We start from the raw sequence: 21,568 nt of genomic DNA, 5'->3' as shown, positions 1-21,568 counted from the left end.
TATGTTTTTTTTTTCTGAGCTCTATCGAACCTAATTACTTTTGTCGCGAGAGCGCTGCGCTTGATGCGACACCTGCTGGCCAACCACTGAAGCTGTTATCGCTCAAATTTTGAATTGAATGAACTAAATAACAAGAAAATTGACGTTTTTTTACATCTTATTGAGATCTCAGGGTTTTTATGGTGAAATTATCGTTTAGTTATAGGTTTCAGAGAATTGAAAATAATGAATGTATATATACAAGAATAGAAATGATAATTATTCGATTTGACGCTCCTCCGGCGTCTTGAAAATGAAAAGCGATTCCTTTCGTTACAGCGTGCTTTCGGGTTCTTTCGATTTCTTCGTCCCGATCATCGATGCAGCCGCGCAAATGAAAAGGACCTCCAACAAATTGCCGAATGTGATATAGATCGCGCTCCTAAGGAACGTCGAAACGGCCTGTCCATGCCATGCAGTTACATAAGCCGACGGCTGCTGTCCCGTCGTGCCAAGCAGACTTAACGACTTATAGATGGCATAGATTTTTATAAATCAATTGATCAATCGCCTAGCCAGCATCAGCGCCAACAGCCGAGATTCTACGTCGAGGTCGAGGTAGTCGCTGGTCCAGGAAATCGGCGGGGTGCTACCATTGGTTTTCGTCAATTGGAATGACGCCTTTGCGGTGACGATTGAATCCTCCTGCGGCTTATGCGCGTTTGAGAAATTTATCGTAAGGATTGTTAACCGGGATCGGATTCCCGGCTTAACTTGCATCGCGCAAAAAGAGAGCTAATTGTAAGCCGCGTTTGCTCGATCTCGTTCGCTTTCGCGGTTTTTCTCAACTCCGGAATCGCATTCTGTTATTATATATTACCTACAGCGGAATGATTCTCACGTTAATTGATTGCTTATGCATGAATTCATCTCGAGAGTGTCGTTGATCATACAAATCAAGGAAATATTTCTTGAGCCAATCAGTTTTTTAGATTCTTCTTTCGCAACTTTCAAGATCAACTTTTATTTAGTTGAACAGGTAAACGATATCCGTGACTGTTGATTCCAAGGAGACTTTTGCAGTAATGATTATTGCGTCTAACGTAAATGTATGAGCTGGAAAATGTTATCACTTTACAAATTAGGAGGAAGAAAATTTATTTGAAACAAATTCGAATCGAACAAATAATCCTAAAAATGAAAGAAAACATGATTGTTATTGGTTTTGTATTTTTTTTTAATCTAATTTCTGGAAACAAAAATTATTTTTCGGACATTCAAAAATAATGGTTACAACTATTTTTTGTAGGAATAAAATATATTGACTTATTCATTCTAATTCTAACAATGATGGGTGTCATTTATATTTACAAAGTTATACGCATGGGCAGTAACGTAATTTTTATAAGAAATAATTTGTGCCATAAACTTTTTAAAATGTATCTGAATTTTGAGATTTGTAATAGATAAATGCTAGGCATTGTTTGACGAAGATTTAACCGAACAGGGAGAACCTCTTATCTTAAGGGATAATCTTGCGGCACTTTTTCTCTTGCCCATTTTTTTACAAAGGTCTGAAATACTCGGAGGAAACCGCAAATTTCCCCACAATTGATAATAATTATCTGTAGACTCGATAAACAGATATGAATAAAAATAATTACCTTATTATACCGATAAAAATCAACATAACGGTCAGTGTATCGACAAGGTTGAAAATTCGCGAAATCATTTTTGTAATTCAAACCAATACATCTACTATGTCTCACTATTCTATACATTTTCTTGTAATTATTGCTTTGAATCGATATTTCAAAGCGAATCTCCCTTCCTTCGGGGTTGAATTGGTTCGCGCAGCCAGTCTTTCTATCCTGTCGCACGAGAGACCCGCGGGATTTTCCGAAGCGAGAGACGGGATAAGCCGGCAACCCCATCCCATCTCCACCTGTTGCCCCGTCTTACTTGAATCTCGGTCCTCGTCGCTCTCGCTGGATTAACCATCTCCTGACTGCTCTCCGGGCTGCCGCCGTCTCTTCTCCCTCCCCGCCTCTCTGCACCCGTGCAATGAGTGGGTCTTCAGCGGTTGGACGTGTTTTTTGCCCGTGCATACCTTCGAGCAGCTCCCGAAACAGTAGCTCGCACTCTCCCGGTTGGTACAGTCATGACAAGCGAAAAAATACCACCTTTCACTGCTCTTCGTGATCCGACAGATTCGCGGATCGCCGATCTACGCACGATAGACGTTTGGACATTTTTCAAAATCGTAGAGGCCAACCTCGAGATTTTCATTTTTTATCTACAATCGGTCCTGAAATCTCTGTTCATGTATATTCCATTTCCCAGTGTAGGGAAGGCATTCAGTTTCTTATACTTACTATTGGCAGACGAAGTATTATTATATTTCAGCAGATTTAATATATTATCATATGCCGTCTGGTGGCAGGAAGATATAACGCACTTATAAAAGTCAATTTTCACTTGGTATTAACTCAACGTATCTAAGCAAAAGTCGAATCACTTGCAAAAAGTTTTCTGTATTATTATCTCTTCATGTTTGTATATTTTAGGTTAACCGATCAGGTTTTAATCCAGTTATGACGCCATATTGTACAGCTTCGTATCCACTTTGGATCCAGAAGCAGAAAATTATAGTAAAATGGTTAGCGTTACAATAACAACTTGAACATTGTTCGAATCACAAGAAAATTTTCAACTAGCAACTACCAATTGTCGTTATATAACTATAGATTTTCCGGTGATGATAATAACTTTGTAGTATCGATAACTAGAAATTTACCTCGGTACCTCGTAACGAGCCAACGATTGATAAAAATTTCCTGAGATTCTATGTTCTTTTCTAAAAATGTTCCGGAGTTTGTACACTTGCGAAAAATCCTCAAATCGCAACGCGAATGAATTGAATATTTTCGTCAAAAAACCTCTACTAAAAGATAAAGTCTTGCATTTAGAAGCTAAGATGTTGACTTGTAAGTTGGAATCATTTGTTTAAATTGAATTATGATTATTTGACAGTGAAATAGTTCCGCTGAAAATATATTTGAATTCCAAGGTACTTGATGCGATTTGAAAATTTTTAAGTCACATTTGTATTTCAAACTTGGTTTCTTATCCCAATTTCAAACAAATCATCGATATTATTTTGTTGATTCCGAGTTTTGACCACGGAAAATGAAGAAAACAACGGCGAAAAACGTAAAATATTTGTAAAACGATGATGAAATTACCGCGACAAAGTAATCGACGAATACTGAGATTTGCGTTATCAATGGCAAAGATGTGCGTCCCGTTTAAAAAATTCAAATTACACCAGCGACATTAATTTATTTCTGATAAAAATATATCGAGTATAGGAAAACTTTCCGGCATTATGCCACTTCATAGCGAATATTGTTGTTGATAATATACGTGATAAGAATTATATATAGATGAAATATGAAATATTTTTTAATAAATATTATATCTTTTTTCGATCGTTATTATTCCGGGCGTAAGAAAAATCACCAAAGGAAAGTAATTGTGGAGAAAATGTCCAAAAAAATTTTGTTGAGATTCGATGGTAGTACTGTTGGTTATTTGTATAAATCGTGCGGCGACTATCTTGTCGTATTACATAGAGTAGGTACGTATTCATTCAGATTTTGGCCAATTGGCGAAAGGTCGTCGGCGTCAAGTGCATTGTTGGTCTCTAAAATCGATAGACGCAAAAAAGTTGCTTGTATATATATGTATATTGTATATTGTATATATGTATAACGAAGTGGATAAAAATCTTGGTGCGATATTGAAATTGGATATAACTTGACAACGCAAGTTGGCGAGTGCTTCTGTACTTTCTCGTTACAATTGCGGCAATAGAATATATTATTCAAAGAATAAAGAGTGACAGTCGCGAATTGAACGGCGAAGGACAAAAATCAGATTCTCCTATCATACGCGTTTCCCAATATTGAGAGAGAGAGAGAACGAATTGAGCTTTTTTAAAGTTTCGGCAGTGCTGAAGAAGATTTCATTCGTTATTTAGTTGCTAGAAAATTCTAGTAACAATTGGATGTCGTTACAACAATTGTTTTAAATATTTCTCGAGTTAGAAAATAATGCGATGCGATTGGTGATTATTATTATAGTTTTAGTATATTTTTTACAGAAGTAAAAATTTTTCAAAAATTCTTTCCATTTTTTACCAATGATAACCATTTTTTTTCTCTCTCTCTCTCTTTTTCGCTCAATCAGAGACGAAATTCATTCAGAAGATGCATTCGCACTTCTGTGGATGGAAGATTGTCGCATTCTGGGGCTAGTTGACCCCTGTTAACACCGCGGACGGCTTAGCCGTTAGTGTTAAAGTTAACTCATACTACATAAATCTATGCCTTAGCAACACCGTGACAATACTGAATTGAGCACGTGTTCAGATTTCATCGTAGATGCTGACAAGTGACTATTAGATCATCGAGCGATTCGGACACCGAGAGACGAGCGAGTCGGAGGAAAGCCGCGATATTCTTCTCTCCTCTCGTTGTCATCTCTGCATATTTAATTCTCATCCTCTATGATATGACGATTCCGTGAAACTGAACAATTATACAAAATTTTTCAATTTTATTACGTTGAAATTTAACAGTAATGATTGTAATATAAAATACATGTCTTTTGAAGATTTTTTTTAAACTTATATTATATGTGTTACGTGAAAATTATTTTACTCCTGTCGTGATTGATTCTTTGATCCTCGCTATAAAATTCTAACCGCCATTTAATTTTTGCTGCTACTCCCTGATTGGGCCAAATGATTTGAAGACTATTCAATAATGCAAGGGGCAAATCTTTTCGGCAACAAGTTGCCTTAAACAATTTTGCTTGGACGAATTTCTATTTCGATGTTATGGGAATCGCTCACCTTTCTTGATAATCACGATTCACAATTTTCTATTACGGATATAAAGCTAAAATTCATCATAAAAGAATCCATAAATTTCGTATATAATGTATACACCAGCAAAAGTATCTGTGTACGAAATTTTTTCTACACATTTAGTTTTCTATAGTTTTATAGTGCAGTAAAATTTCTCTATTGCAATTTGAAAAATAAATTGGAGATCACTTAGTTTTCGATTCTACTATTTTTAACTATTTTTTTCAGTTTTGACATAGTTTACTGATGATAATGTATATAGTTATTAATACAAACAGTTTATTGTATTTATATTCTAGAGCTGGAAATTCCACAGATTAAAATTTGAGACAATGAGACAATCTTGTTTGTAAGTGCCATGTTGAGAAATCGGATTAGCGTTCGGCGTTGAGGAAAATCATAACTATATACAGATGCGTGATAACGTTAAACTGGCGTCAAATCCAAAATAACAGTGAACTATGCCGCCGTACTTATCGCTGTACAAGCGCGAGTTATTAATGAGCGACTCATTAACCAGGGTTAAGAAATTTAGCTGGATTTATACCATAATAAGAACGGTACAAAACAGTGTTACTTAAGCTTCGCTCCCTCCGGCTATGAATCTGTTATTCGATACGACTCGATGTCCGCGATGCGAGTTAGATAAAGAATTCAGAAATCTATATCTTGAATCGATTTCCATCGGAATACGCGGTCTCTTTATCCTATGAAAATTCATTATGCCCGCAGGAAATTTTCCTCGGTATTTTCTGTCAACTCGTCAAATGAATCGCGAAATTTCTGGTGAAAGAGAATCGAAAAAATCTGATATTATACATAATCTGAGGAAAAACATTCGATCCAAAGAGCAAATGGGTTTTATTGTTAGACTAGATCCAAGTTGTGTTTGACTTCCCGGAGTGCAAAATATCTGCTTTCTTCGTAAAAAAAAGAATTATTTTTCAAAGAATGTGCTTCACATTCAAATAAGTGAATTTTTCATCCTAATCAAATCCTTTGTTGAGATGAATGTAGATATAACAGTTAACTATAGTCATTTGTTTATGTTATAATTAACAACGGGATAATCAAGATATTTATTATTTAAATAAAACACAAATCTTACTGGATTTTTAAGAAATTTTTAAAACTAGTGAATATATAAGAAAAAGGAAAAGTATAAATTAACAAATCACGAATATCACAGGTTTCTTTTATTCTTACATCGCTATATTCGACCGTTTCGAATTGAGTTCAAACGTTCTCAACTCTCAATTAACATACTGTAACATTGTAATAACAAGTATGTATAAGTAGTGCGTATTTCGCGTTGCAGAAATTCTTACATCTACATACAATTAGGTACCTGTACAACCGACTTTAGATCTTTTCTCATGAGCGTTCTTGCGGTTTCCTCGAGTTCAATGTCGAGTGCATGTAGGGGTGAGAAAAGTATCACGAGAGACCCTCCCGCCTTACCGGTTTTGTTAACCTGCAACCATCGTTTTCATTTGTATTCTCCTTATTTTATACCGTAAATATATTATATACCCACATACACATACATATATACATATATAATTCTTTTTTTCCTCTCAAGTACAAACTCGAGTAGAATATGGCGTGTTCCAAATGATCGGTTTCACCGCCAAGGAACCATAAGTGTTTCCACACGATACGTAACACGCATACTCTGTACGATGCTATATCTACATTGTATGCATTGTGCACGAGAGCGAAATCAGCGGGGCCAATTTCAGCTTGAGAACCTGTCAGTCGTCATTAAATACATTTACATTTCTATGGAATTATCGACGTCGTGCACATTTCGGGAGGGTTGATTTTTATTTTTATTTTTCCTCTTTCTTTCTTTCCTCTCTTCTTGCCATGATCGCTGAGCTGTGGGATATAATTTTATACATTGTATCGCACTGCACAGGAATTATTTACTGCACGTGTGCAATTTTGATCTCTCTTTCCTTCGCGTTAATGAGCGTCTCTCTGTGTTTCTGTGTATCTGTGTACACACTTACACTTATTATTTTTCATCTGGTTCTTCTTGTTCTAGAGCCAGGCGTTAGCGTTGACGCACAAAGCTTCGCCTCCGTCGAGACCCTGCAGCGTTTCGTCACTGCCGAAGAGCCCGCAGTCCCATCAGTCCCATCAGTCCCAGCCACACAACACACCGCAGCCCTCGATTGCTCACCAGTCCCAAACGCCCCTGAGCACGCCGCAGACTCCGTTCTCGGCCCACAGCCAGCATCCCAAACCGGAAGTCAACGCCAGTCCGAAACAGGAAGGTTTCGATCTCAGCAAAAGCGCTACCGGTAAGTCGAAGATGATTATTATTATTGTCGATAAACTTGGAATTATCGAACGAGGTTTAATTGATGTTTGCTTATCTGATTATTGCCATTTATTTCAAAGATCGTGTTCCTTGAATGTATAAATTCTCAAATTTGAGATATTTTTTGGGTAATTGGATTCAACAGAAATCATGAATTTACAAGATGAGAACAGATAGAAGTTCTTTGTTTCACAGGGTCATATAGTGATATCGACTTATGATCGAGATGGAAATAGGCATTTAGGTATCTGAATCCGATCCGTTGACTTGTATACAATTATGCAGATTCGTGTGATATATTATTTTTCAAAACGTCAAAATTTCAACGCAATAAATATCACGTATCAATTTATGCAAGACGCAGAGAATTTATTCGAGAAGACTCGTTCGACTGCTGGAACGAACAAAGTCATCATGCAGATGTCCGTATTTAGATCATTAAGTAAACCGTTTCTCAAGTGAATGTAATAGATTCAGAGTGAGAAAACAACACTTCCTGTATTATAAATTCTGAATTGTATTAATTTGAAGCAATTTTGCACCGCGTACATGATTTTCACACAAAATTTTCACCTCTGGGGGTTTCTCAGATCGAGGAGAGAGGAGGAGACTGCAACGTCTTTTCGACAAAGTACCATTATCTCGTCAACCCCTTGTGCTGTATACCATTTGCATAATGAAATTCTTCTTACAGTTTGATACTGTTGCTCTGGTGTAGCAGGTTTTTTCTTTTTGCATCCGTGACGCAAGTTCGTAAGGTTGAATAAAAAAATTAAAAAAATTTATCCGTCGTCCTGAGATCGGCATGCCTGCAAGTACCAGGAAAAAACCACATACATACTCTGATGATCTGCAAGTTCCGTCGGTGATACATCAAAAGTAAACCTTAACATTCTCGAATAATTGTATATATGTAGGTATGTAATACTTGTTCAGTGCCAGCAGCAGTATTTAGTCGCAACCGTTCATAAGTGCTGCCACTTCCAAACTTGAATGGATTTGGACCACACGCTGAGAACATTCCACGCATATTTCGTGACTTCCAAACCACAATGTGCATTGACTTAACCACAGGCTGAGCGAGTAACGATTTTCGTCAGTCTCTCTGGAATATGATTTACGGAATATAAAAAAAAAATAATCTCAACCGAGGGGTTGTTCACTTGAAAATCATACGGATGATTATAATTCATTAACATCGATTTATATTTGATCACACGATTCTCGTTGATTTCTAGTGAACTACGCGAGGTTCATGGGTTTACAGTTTTACCTTTAATTTTTTATGATTTCTGGATTGGATAGGATAATCAAAAATTTAAATCAATCAATAGATATCACCTAAGACTTTGGCAGATCATGGGCAATGGATGGGGAAATCACATGGTGAACTGTAAATCAATGAAAACACGTGACAAAATAGAAATCAATGGAATTCAAACGATTTGAAACAATTTAGTGTGTAACGTAGGTGGACTTACAACAATTGCCACAGGATTTCTTCACCATGTAATTTCCAGTGATTTTCAATAATTTTCAAATTATTTTTTATTTCGCACCATATTTCAGTCATCTAATTTCCTTTGATTCACGATTTGATTTCCTTAACTGTTAAGCTTGTGACATCCTCGAGTAAATGTTCCCTTGATTTCAACCTGAAACTTACTTGGTCCTCGAGTATCGTGGTGGAAGATTTCTTCCATCATTCCAGTCTGCAGGATCTGAAAAACACGGCGAGGTACAAAAACTGATCGTCGGGTAACGAGTTGAAATTCGGGTCCTTCCACCTTGGGGTCACTTACCAGCAATACAGAGGCGGTTGTGATACACACGTTTGCAGCAGGTCGCCGTACGGCACGGATTTGGATTTAATCCGGATTAGTTCCCGGGGGTTAGAATACATCCCGAGTCCCGGCTGCTCGGATGCAGACACACACCAGGAGTCCGGGTCACACGCACGTCGATCACCACCACCGTTCACAGATCCACGTTTAACGTATCGCGACTCGTCCTCGCGGGTCCTTCGGAGGAGGGACGAGTCCTGATCGTGGACCGAAGGATCTGCAGGGGAGAGACGCTCTCTCGGATTTTTGGGGGTTTGGAAACGGATTCTGCCCTCATTGTCAGTCGGTGTCTTCGTTCAGGGCAGGAATGCCAATGCACACAAACGTTGTTGGCGCGATGCTCGCTGGAAACTTGCTAAGCCATCGGAAATCACCCTCCGTGTAATTTTAGCCGCCGTTTCGTGACTTCGAAAACTAAGGGTTGCTAATTTGTCCGATCATCCTTTGAGAGCTCGGCAGACATTTAGTCCGAATTTCAAGGCACTTTTTATACCTTCTGTTTATCGCAGTTTTAATGAGAAGAAAGAAAGATCCAGCGATGAATTAGTTTGTTTTTATAGCTGCATATACGTTGTCTAATGGAATTAAACTGAGGGGTTTGAATCTTCTCCGACCCTTCGTGCTGTGCACATTTGTCAAGAATAAATGTGTGTTTGAAACGGGCTGTAACTTTCACGGATGATTAACTCGGTGCAACGGATATTCAATTTGTACACAGACTGTCTAGTGGCGCGGACTGCAGGGGCGTGTGAAAGCGGTTTTAAGCTATTTAGGGAATCCTAAGGGATTATTAGGAACCCCGAGTTAGGGACGACTCGTCCTGCGTTACGAGAGATCTTCAAACAGGAAAAATTCGTCTAGCTGTTTGACTTTTACCTGCGCTCACCACCATTCGCGCTGACTCCTCGTATATATCGTCTGTTTGCACTTTACCTGCTAACTGTGAGATATATCCCGAATCTTTGGAAAACATTCTTCCGTCGAATCAAAATCCGGTCTCGGCTGTGTTTTTCGTGTCGAAACTTTAAGCCTCAACCTACCCTAACTATCAATCTGGCCGCACAGTCTGGAACAAAAGCTGGGATGATAGAATCGATACATTCCTGACGTACACTTTCATTCTTCAACAGGGCGAACGGAGACGGATATAGCAAAGCGTCGACCGGAAGTAAAGTGAGTGTGGGTCGAGTCATATTTTTGGACAGATACTTCAGGATTGCAAAAACCGATGGACTTAATTATTGGGAACTATGTTTGAAAAAAATTTCCCCAAACTCGAATCCGTCCATTACTTTCATGGCAAGCAGAAAATTCGTACGAAATAGCTTAGAAATTCTAATTAAGAAAAAAGTCTTTCGTAGGAACAAAGCATCTGTAATGTATACATCGACAGGCCGATTGAAAAGGGCTTTTAGAAAGATTTATTTGAGGAATTTTTCGAGCGTCGAGTGTATCGCATGTTGCCATATATATTATATGGGGAATTCCACGCGGTTGCCATAGCGTCGGATGGTCTCCATTTCCGATTTCATGATATAATCAGATATAAACGACCGTATTTATTTGTTTCTTGATATCACTCACTGTTCCGAAGTTGGAATCCGTTAAAGTTTGAATTTTCAAGATACTTTTAAAAATCCGTAATTTTTCACGGAAACTTCTACGCAAAATGGCAAATTTTTTTTTTTTTAACATTGCAGTAAGTTGCAACTATCTTTATTTGCTTGAAAGCTATGAATTATTCATTACCTTATTTAGGACTCATTTTTATGTTCTGAATTTTTTGAGATTTATTTTAGAATTTTTGAAAATTCAGCATTACACAAAGTTCCAGACAAAATCACTTAATACTTTCAGAAATAAACAGAACCTGTTCTGACATGGTCTCAATCAAAAACCTTGCGATTTAATGTAGAATTTTCTATTCCATATGTTTCGGGATTCATAACAAGGTAAATCAAAGTAATTCCAAAACTTCGAAACTTCAATTAATGAAGTCAACAAACCAACCACCTAAGTCTGCAACGTCTGAAAATTTCTACAACTTTGCGTAGTATTTTAAGTAATTATTATCGTACTTTTAAAAGTTCCAAAAGTCCAACATTAACTCCGAAACAACGAGTGACGTCACGAAGAAACCAAAACAAAAATAAATAAATGAATAAACAAATAAATACAACTCTTCGTATTTGCGAGTAGAACCCCAATATACCACGTACACTAAAATTAAAATGGAATTAGAAATGATTATCGTTACAAATGATTTGAAATCGCATTCGGAATTCCCCATAAGTATTATTATACCTATAAAGCCTGTACGCACGGTGGACGCAGAGAAACGCGTTGCCGCGTATTACGTTAGGTTATGCCAGGTTACGTTGCACACACAGGTAGTCAGAGACCCAACATTGCTCGGCCTGAAAACGCACACACGAACACCGAAGGGGTGGCACGGCGTTAGCCGGGCGAGAGAGAGCCGGCGGGGTTAGGATTATCTACGTTGTGTGCGTTGGATTTGAGCGCGAAGGCTCCCCGCACACGTCGGCAATAATCCCGGATTAATCCGTCTGCTATACACAGCACCGTTTCCCGGTGTGTAACGCACCTATGACGACGACCCGACGCACACACGCGCACCCCCTCCCGACCTCTCACCCCCCCAAATCCTACCACCCTTAAAATCCCATACACGGGGCGCGAGTGTGAGGAAGGAAGGCTCTACGCCGCGCCGCATCGGTGGATTCGTCCTCTCTCTCTCTCTCTTTTTCTCTCCCCCTCTCTCTCCGTTCGCTCTCGTGCCTCGTCGAGATAATCCCACGAGTACGGAGATCGGATAATCCGCGGAGGCTGGCCAGTCTGACCGTGTATCTCGGCGTTTGCGAGAGTAGAGTGGTGCGGGAGGGGCGGGGGGGGGGGGGGGGGGGAGGGGTGCAGCACACTCACAAAGAGGCACCAGGACCAGCGTGGCAGCGCACACAAGGTTTAGAGGCTAAGCGGCTCATCCCGGTAAGCCCTAGATCTCACCCCGGTTTTCGAGGTAGACGGGCACCGGTACGATATAGCTATATATGTATATGTTAGGTATTATATATGTAGCCATGATATACACGGTTCGGAAAACGTCGATCTTTGAGATCGCTGGACCACACCACCTCCCCCCCCGACCCCCTTATGATTCAGACGTACAGGATGATGCGGAAGGGTATGTATGTGTATGGGTAATTGGTTGCGAGGTTCATCTAGTATACACTTCTTTTTTCTTCTTCTTCCCAAGAGATTTCATTGTTTTGACAATGATTCGTCATTTGCCGGTTTTCAGTCCGTCTGAACTTATATGGGAATATATGGTATCGTTTTTCGAAATTTTGAATCCTCACGACCTACGCAATACTTGCGTTTTTCTTTTTCTTTTTTCTTCTTTTCAAAGCTGTACACAAAGTTAGAAATGCCAGGAGTCGAACGACGATGGTGGAAATATCGAAAATTGTTTATACATTAGGGAGTAATTTCGTTTGGTTACGTAGTGGATATGTGATCATTAATTGTACACGGTGTTGAAAATATCGCGATGTTTCTAATTTATATATACGTGTGGAATTTAACAGCTCAATGTTTTTAATTGATGCAAATTCGAGGTTTGAACCATTACTGATGTTTTAGAGACGTGCGCGTGTTTTCGTTCGGTTCATTGATGGGATGCTTCTCACCTCTATGAATATTCATTATGGGGATCGTTTACTGATTTTTTTATTATGAATGGTAGTGTGAAAAAAAATTGAAAAAATTGACATCGTAATTCGAATTGAGAGTTCATAATTCATGTTCTATTGTCATTGTAAAATCAACGTAAACAAAATTCTCGTATATCTGAGATAATGTCTTGAATTTTTTCACACGCAGTTTGACGAAGTAAAAATTCGAGACAAGTTTTTCCGTAAAATAATGAAATTTACTTCAAATTGTGTAAAATCGGCAAAATTTTGTTATATAATACAAATATTATTATATCAGTCTTTAGTCCTTTTCGGACTAATTGGAATTGTAACCAAAATTGAGTAAGTCATGCTTCTGATGCTTCCTTAACGTTTACAAGTCAACTGCAAATTTCATTAGTTTTCTGAGAAACTAAAAGCAGTTGCGTTTCTTTCTTCGTATCCATTCAGTTTGGATCGTTCGTCCGTTAGCTGTCCAGAAATCAGCGTTCCATTTGATAACAAGTAGTTCGTTGGTCCACCGGCGTGACCCAGATTTGGTGAGGAAACGGGCATCCTGTTTCTGCGGGATTTGATTCCAGCATTTAATTTACACACCGACATCTTCACTTTGAATCCAACCGTCAATCACCGTTTTCTTACACTATATTCATGTTTCTCCCAAATTACGATTGGATCGTCTATAATTCTGCAGTACCTATTGAAAAAACGTTACACCAAAAATCGTGAAAATCGTCTGTATAATATACATATATAATACCGATATTTTTAATATTCCAATAAATTTTAATAATTATCTAATCGATCAGCACTATATTTAGTCATATAATTCCACCGTTTTTACTCTCGAACAATATGGGGCTTTGAATTTTCGATCAAGATTTGAGAAAGAATCAGGGTGGCTAAAAGTCTGCGACAAGGAACTGTTGGGATCTTTTTTTGTAAAACGATCGACAGAGCTTAGAAAACGAATGGACAATGGAAGGTGGTCGTCAAGGCTTGTCGTTGTTGAGTGAGAATTCACGTGTGCCAAAAGCCAAGCGATACGGGATAGAAATTGACTCCCGTAACTAGTCGAGAGGATTAGCGAGCTCGAGACGCTAATTGTGCGTGGGGTCTACAGTCTGCAGGCCGCGGGATCAGCGTCGTCGCAGGATCGGCAGAAGGACGACGACACCCTCGAGGGTTTTGCTCTCCGTTATAGAATTTGGCGTGAAGGTCCTTGCGGCGGCGGTCGAATCAACCTTGGCATTACAAGGTTCAGTTCCGCCTGCAGGATTCGACTGATTTCAGCCTCTCAGGACGTCGGGATCATTCACTTCCGGCACCTTCCGGGGGATTTTCCGTAGTCGTTTGGGCCAGGGAAGCAGGACCTGAACGGAGCTTGGGAGATCCTTGATCCCGCGAAGAGTCCTGGGGACTTCGGATATAACTTCCTTCGAGGATTTATCCTTCGGATAAGACTCGGGATGTGCAGCGGATGGAACGACCAGGATCGCAAGCCCGTCAGGAGCGGGAAGAATCCTCCGGGATACGCCGGATTCCGATCATCCCCTTTTTGCCAAGGACCCTACGCACCTACGGGAGTGAAACTCCGTCTTGTGCTCCTGGTGGGCAAGGGTCAAATTCTACCCTTTTTTGCCTTTGGAAAATTTTTCCGAAATATTTCTACGAACGTTACGTGTCCTATTCAGGTTTCCTCGGTTCGGTGACGTTTTTACGAGGACTTGCAGCCGAATGAATGAATGAATTTTCTCATTTCTGAGGTTCTTCCTTTCTTTTCCGACCATCTGTTTCAGAGGGGCGTATGTCCCTGAGAAATTCCCGAGGGTAAATTCATTCGGGAACAAAGGGGTAGGAAAAGGAAGGAACAGCCAGTTTTATGATTCAGAGAAGGATATCAAGGCGTGGCATAATTGTCACAGAAGCCAATCATTCCGCACATAACGTTAAAATACGTTCACTTTTGAGTTTCAAAAAAGTTGGCCATGCTGTTGCAAAAATGCACTGACTCAACTGTAAATTTTTTTTGGGTTGTCTTTGAGGTAAACTTTAGTTATTTTGAGAATGGAATCAACAGGCAAAATCACTCTTTTACTATGACAAAGTTGGGCGTATATATTCAGTTTGCGAGATAGGATCAAATGAACTTTAAAGATAAATAAATTCTATCGGTATCGACAAAGGGACAAAAAAAGTCAGCTGAGGAAGAAATTGAATATTATCTCTAAAAGATCTTCCTGTAAGCCTTTTTCTCCGTTTTCTTTTTTTCTTAGTCAAACTTGTAAATTTTTCTTTCAAGTTAGATCTAGGCTAAAAATTATCATCTTTTTGCAAAGAATTTAACGTCAAAATTTAGTGTTAACAGTAGTAAAGTAAAATGTGGTTAGAATTTGGGAATTTAACTACTTCGGTGTCATCCATAAATTGCCAAACAGCGATTTTTGTTTTAATGTTTGGTTACGTTAACACCTAAGTTAACTATTACATTTTGAGGCAAATTATCTACCTCTAGCAAAATCAAATTTTGAGTATGGAAGAAAAATTCACAAATGAACATACTACTGGAAATCGGATCATTCTATTGACAAAATTGTAACTCACTAAATTTTTAACATCCGACGAGGAAAATTCCGTTTTTTTCAATCTTCAGGGCATGCGATGGTCCATTTTTATCCACCAAGTGTTTTGATTCTTTTTTTTTCAAATTATATCATTAACGAACTGACAGATAGAATCTGTTCAAATTTCGAAATGACATAGACTTTTTCGTGGAAAAATTTATTTACATATTTACTAACGATAATCTAAAATAAGAATCAACAGACTCAGCGATAAAAGATAACTACCTTTAATTATGAATAACCTAAATATTGAATATTCTCTCAAATTCCGCGACGACAAAGCACTGTTGTACCGAAATTTGAGCACATTCGTTTCACATATTCATCAACGAAAACGAAAAATGGGAATCAGCCATCCCAGTCGATAAAGAAGGACTGTCGCTTGTCCTTAAGTCAGCTGTCACATATATATCGCCAGGGTCGTGAGGTTCGAACGTTGCGTGCGAGGCGGGGGCGGTGGTTGATCGATCGTAAATTTGTAGGCCTACCAGACGTCTGTTGTACCAGGAGAACAGATCCTGGCGTCGGTGATTCGATCGCCGGAGCTCGTGCGGCGGCCGATTAACGCCAGGAGATATGCAAATGAGATCCTTTGTTCCGTGGCTGTCGGCTTATTTTCGAGGCAAGGGCAGCAGGACGGAGGCGCGAGTGAATCGAGGCGTTCGTTGCGTGGGGGAACGGTCCGGCTGCAGGTGCCCGGTGACCCAAATAAGGGCTTCCGTAGGACCCCCGGGAGCAGGGAAACAGGAGGCGAGCAGCGCCTCGTCCTCCGGTTTACGCAGCCCTTACGCAACGCCGTGTCCCGCGAGTCCTGCGAAACGGTGCCGGGGGGGGGGGGGGGGGGATGCACCCGACCCAATCCTGCAGGACGTTTCGCCGGGCATGCTGTCCTGTTAGTTGTTTACGCATGAAAATCGTCCGGGGACAAAAATCACCTCTTTTGTTTGTCTAGCTGTTTCTTCCTTCATTTTTTTTCCAGGGTGCAGCGGGCTTGATTTGATTCTACTTGTTGTTTATGCTATAAAAATTTGATAGGAGAAACTTTTTAAATACTATGTGCAGTAATATATATTTCTTTTTTGATGTAAGAACTATATTTTTTCGTTATTATGATAGAGAATCGAAATATTACAGTGTTATCTACGATTAGAAATTTTTAGTGACGTATGGTTTTTTTTTTGGGTTAATACTGTGGCTAGTGAATATTAGGATTATTTTTAGAGATGAAATATTGTCTTGCAAATTTTACACTATCCTTTGAATTATTATCAAACTTCAAAAGGGTTTCTTAAATGTTTATATAGAAAACGCGTAGAAACAAGCAATTTCGATTAAACTATGTGATTGATTTATCAGATTATATGAAGAAACTGAATATGATTTGATCCAAAAGATAATTTATCGTCATATTCAAAGCTGATCCTATTTTTATCCAAGTGATTTATGAATACTTTTGATAATTGAAAAGGTTTTTTTGATCGAAGATGTGAATTGTACGAAAATCCAATCTCTCAAGAATTAATCGACCATTCATTAAGTCAATGTTCGGATATTATTTTCATCCAATTTCATAGGTCATCGAGCATTTCATTTTAATATAGTTTTGCCGAAAAGTATAATTCTATTCTGGTCGCGTACTAATTTTTTTCTCTTCGCTAATCTTACATAGAGCAGAGAAGCTAACGATAAGTTATAGTGATGGAATGCCGTGGAACTTATCACAATCAATGTTCAACAGGAAGTGACATGCAATGCTTTTGCCCATATAACAAGCAAAGTCGGTGCTATCTATCAAGTTAAAGATTAAATTCGAGGAATGGGAGATAGGGAAAAATGAGCGAACATTTTCAAGAAAAATATCTAACGGATCCGTAAAAAATGCTCAACTATAATAAATTTGTCAAGTTAATTTCAATCTCGGACTGACTTATGAATGTATACGAAATATTGTTTACATCTAATTGTATACACGATGTTTGGGCAAATATTGAAGTGCATTCGAATGCAGTCGAAGGATTGACAAGTTTTAATTTATTATACCAAATCCAGAGTAAAGTCACATGATCAATAAAGTCTGTTTGCGTTATATGGAGTTTGGTATCACGATTGTAACCATAATCAACGAAAAATTTGATCAAATACAAGATCTATAATTGTTCAACTGTGCACTAATCTTACTCGAAAGCATGTTTTTTAATACCTTTTTTTTTCTCATAGCAAGTTTCAACCAATATTGAGATGAAATAGAGTCACATTGACATCGAATTGTAGTTGACAGAAGTCATTTCTGACTGTGTGAAGTCGTTTCTACCCGAATAAGAAATCGAATATCCTTCACGCGTTAAAGCGGCATGCTTTCCTAGTTAACCTGTAAACAAGTTCAGTTTGGGCAACCCTCCAGGGTGAATATCGAAAACAGTTAACCGCGCACCCTTGCGGGTTGGGGTGTCAACGTCCCGGAGCCCCCGACATGGCTCTTCACGGTGCTGTTCTCCTAGGAAGAAGAGGTCACGAAGCAGCCTTACCCACAACCCCACGGGACGAATTCCGGGTACAAAGTCAATGGCGCCACGACGAATTCGACACGTGAGTTGTCGCCAAGAGGGGATGCGCTTGGACTCTGCGCTCGGTTGCGCACCAGGATAACAGGAGGGACGACGTGCCAGGACCTTCGCGACTCCTGAATATCCCATGTGGACTAACACGGTCCTTAAGGACCTGACAAAAGTACAGTCCAATCGAAGAGTTTTAAGGACGAACATATCATACGACAAAGGTTTGGAAGTGCGACTGGAGACGTTCAGCGAGTTGAATTTAGTTGAAACAATATTTCTTGGGAACAAAAAGATTTTTCAAAATATTGTTAATTTCAGTAAATATGTAATGAAAAAATGGCGTCGTTTAAACGATTTAAATAAACTAAGGATCATTTTGATCGTAAGTGAATTCTCATTACAAATCTACGAAAACAATGATTGGTGAAATCGTTATAAGTGATAAATAGTAAATCAATTAACGCCTTAATAAAAAAAAAAAAATAACTTACCATTATGAAAAATCTGATTTTGTAAATTTGCGGAGAATTTATTTACGAAAAAAATCAGATAGTGCTCATTGGAATCAGACAAGCTGGATGGATTTCTTGGTACAAAAAATAGTATAGCAATCAGGTATTTATAGTTGAACTTCAGATTAACTTTTATGGTTGAACGGAAGCAGATTAGCTTCAATGACACGATTCAAAGTTCTGTCTCATCACGTTTTTGTCTCTAGACTTTTTTGACCTGACTGTACACTCCGTAGATCCTTGAAGGCCCGCTCCTTGCCCGAGCTATCCTACTGAAACTGCACCTCGGCGCCATCTTCTACGCGCCTATGCTCCTGGTACGAAAATCCCTGTTGATTCTTGGCTAAATCCAAATCCACCTCGAGGCGCAATTCGACTTTTATAGGGACTACTTTTACTACTCTTGATACTGTTGATGAGAATTAAACTAGCCTTTGTGTATTGAGGAACTTGATTTATTCCTGCGTTTGGCGCTGCAGCTTGGAATTTTAACAATCGCCCGAAGGGTTAGACAATATATCAGGAAAACAAAAACAGGGTGAAGATCTTCCTCGGTTTAGTGCAAGGATTATTCCTTCTTGCCAACGCCGGGTGAATACCCGAGAATTAACTCTTTATTGGGATACCAATGTAACCGAATCATATCTATTACATGATAATCAATGTAGACCTCGATGCGGACTATTTTCACTATTTTTAATTATGACAGATTAACTTTTCCAAGTCTTTAAGTTGAGTATTAAATTTCTCTTTTAATTATAAAAACGAGAAAGAAAAATAATGACGCCAATTTTTTTAAACTGGTGTTAAGTATAAACTGAAACTTTTAAATCGTTAATCTCTACTGATTGACGTTTAACAGAAAACTAAGGTATTAATCTGCATTCTCTGAACAAAAAAAATCTCTTCACTTATGGATAGCACAAAGTACGTAATAAATCGTGAAAACCGATATTTCAAGATCAGACCGAAAATTGAATAAGGTGAATGGAATAACATTCCTGCAAGTATATGAGAACGATGTTCTTTCATGGGCTCCTAGTAAGAGGAGCTCAGATATTGGTAATCCAAAATGTCCTCTTTGTTGTCCTGGACGAAACTAACCTGACCTAATGTAAGCTGGCGTGAAGTCCAGGCTGCGCCGCAGGACTCGGTCGGCGCGAAGAGCTCTCGTCGGCATATTATCCTGATAGGAAAAACCCCTTTAACCCTGCCCAAATCTCGGCTTAGGATCGTCCTGGAAGAAAAGAGGCCGCGTAGCATCACCTCTATCCGATTTTGCGCGTAAGTTTCATACTACCCTGTTGTCTTAAGGATTCGCTTATCCTTAGAAGTTAGTGGAACATCGAAGGATCGGAAGGATCGAGGCTACGAATGGTGGGGATATTCGCCCGATTACCTTCTTTGACCATTCCATCCTCGTCGGCCGGTTTTCAATTGAAAAAATCCTTCACGTTTGCCAGAATTTTTTCCGAGAATGGAAACGGCCGTCGATGTTCTCGTCTTTCAAACGATTTCCGCGACAGGTTCGCATCGCTAATTGTAAGACCGGCGATGGGATGAATTGATCAGGGCAAGTGAGACGCAGAATCCATCTGCAGGGGAGGAGGGATATATATCGTGTTGCGCAAAAGAATATCATGACCTCAACTTGATCTCTAATCCTCAAAGCGGTTCTACGGTAACGAAAGTAATCCGAGATTAAAAGGAATAAGATAAGAAAGGAAAGAGTAGGATGGAGAAAAAAAAACTGTCTCTATGTATAGATATATGTATATATATAATATAATAATAAAAGCCGATCTTATAATACCCTAAGCTCGAGCTGCCGCAGGCTCAAATCTCTATCTTCCTGCTTAGCCGCGTCTTAAAAATTTCCCAGCCGGAATTCAAAATTCATAATTTACGATCTTAACGGTAATCCGCGACTATAGCTGGGGTCGGAAAGTTTAATACATATTTTTTTCCCTTCTTCCTTCTCTCCGTCTATGTAAAGGAAGGCGAGAGGGGAAAATTTTCTCTCTATATATATATATTATATAAAAAAAAGTACTCATCCTTTGATCCTGGATTTATTTAACTGGGGTGAGATAGGACTCGTACCAAGGAGATGCGAAGGGTGATTTCAAGGGGAAGACTATTGATTTTCATGCAACGGATTAAATGCCTACTAGTCCTCGTCCCTTGCTTGCTTGCTTGTTTGCTTGCTTGCAGCCGTTGCGAAGAATGCTACGGTGGTCGAAAATCGAGAGATCTCTTCCCGAAAAGCTTCAATTGCATTCTTTTATCCAGTTCGATCTGTTATGCAAGTTTTTCAGACTCCGTTTGCCGTTTGCAATTTGTATTCTACACTTTAAAAATCTAATCCAAAGTAATAATATCTAATTCGATATTCAAGATCTGGAAATTTTTGACTGTGAGAAAAAAATGAAAACAAGGAATGCAAATTTCGGTCATCTTTCCAAAATCGTTCCAAATATTAGAATTAAAAATGACGAGATCCGTGCTATGATTGAAAAAATTGCTGCAATCTGACGATTTTTGGAACTAAAATCGTTTGCCGAATTCGGAAAATATTTCCCAGCTTTTCGTGACTCGCGTCAACGTCACGTTCGCATTAAATAAACCTACGTTGCACTGCTTCAGGCGATGCAGCTGAGGACGGGCTGCAAGTTCGATGTGAGCATGCTTGCACTTATCCCTGTATAATGTAACAACGAATGAGAGGAGAGAATGACGAAGACCGCAGTTATCTCTACGGGTCACAGCGAAACGGTCTTAATCTTGAGCTGCAGAAGAAGGGTCTTTGATTATCTTTATCTCTGGGTTCGAACTCTCTCCCGCCCAAGTCGCATTGCCTACTTTACTCCCGGTCTTCGACACTATGTTGCTCTTAATTCCGACCGAGGCGAATGGCCCCTTCGATCGGAGAGGGTCGGAACCGATGGAACGTCTAAATGTGTTTATTTAAGTTCGATCTTTGAATTTCCACTGCCCAATGATAGAGATGAAAATCTTGCGCGTGGAGTTAAATCTGGTCGTTCAACAAGTTTTTTTTTACATCAACATTCTTATCGCT

At 39.1% G+C, this 21,568-nt stretch overlaps 1 protein-coding gene across 2 annotated transcripts in view; it reads left to right on the top strand.

Moving 5' to 3' along the window:
• LOC124409363 (homeobox protein dve-1) overlaps positions 1-21,568 on the top strand; it is a 73,561-nt gene that overhangs the window by 26,705 nt on the left and 25,288 nt on the right. For both annotated transcript variants that reach the window (XM_046886941.1, XM_046886942.1), the window contains exon 2: positions 6,963-7,221. In XM_046886941.1, the coding sequence (XP_046742897.1) occupies positions 6,963-7,221 (259 nt within the window). The remainder of the gene's footprint in view (positions 1-6,962; positions 7,222-21,568) is intronic.

The sequence above is a fragment of the Diprion similis genome, chromosome 8 (assembly GCF_021155765.1).
Source record: "Diprion similis isolate iyDipSimi1 chromosome 8, iyDipSimi1.1, whole genome shotgun sequence".
NCBI lineage: Eukaryota > Metazoa > Arthropoda > Insecta > Hymenoptera > Diprionidae > Diprion > Diprion similis.
Note: the sequence above shows the minus strand (reverse complement) of the source record. Positions and strands in the feature narration are given on the sequence as shown.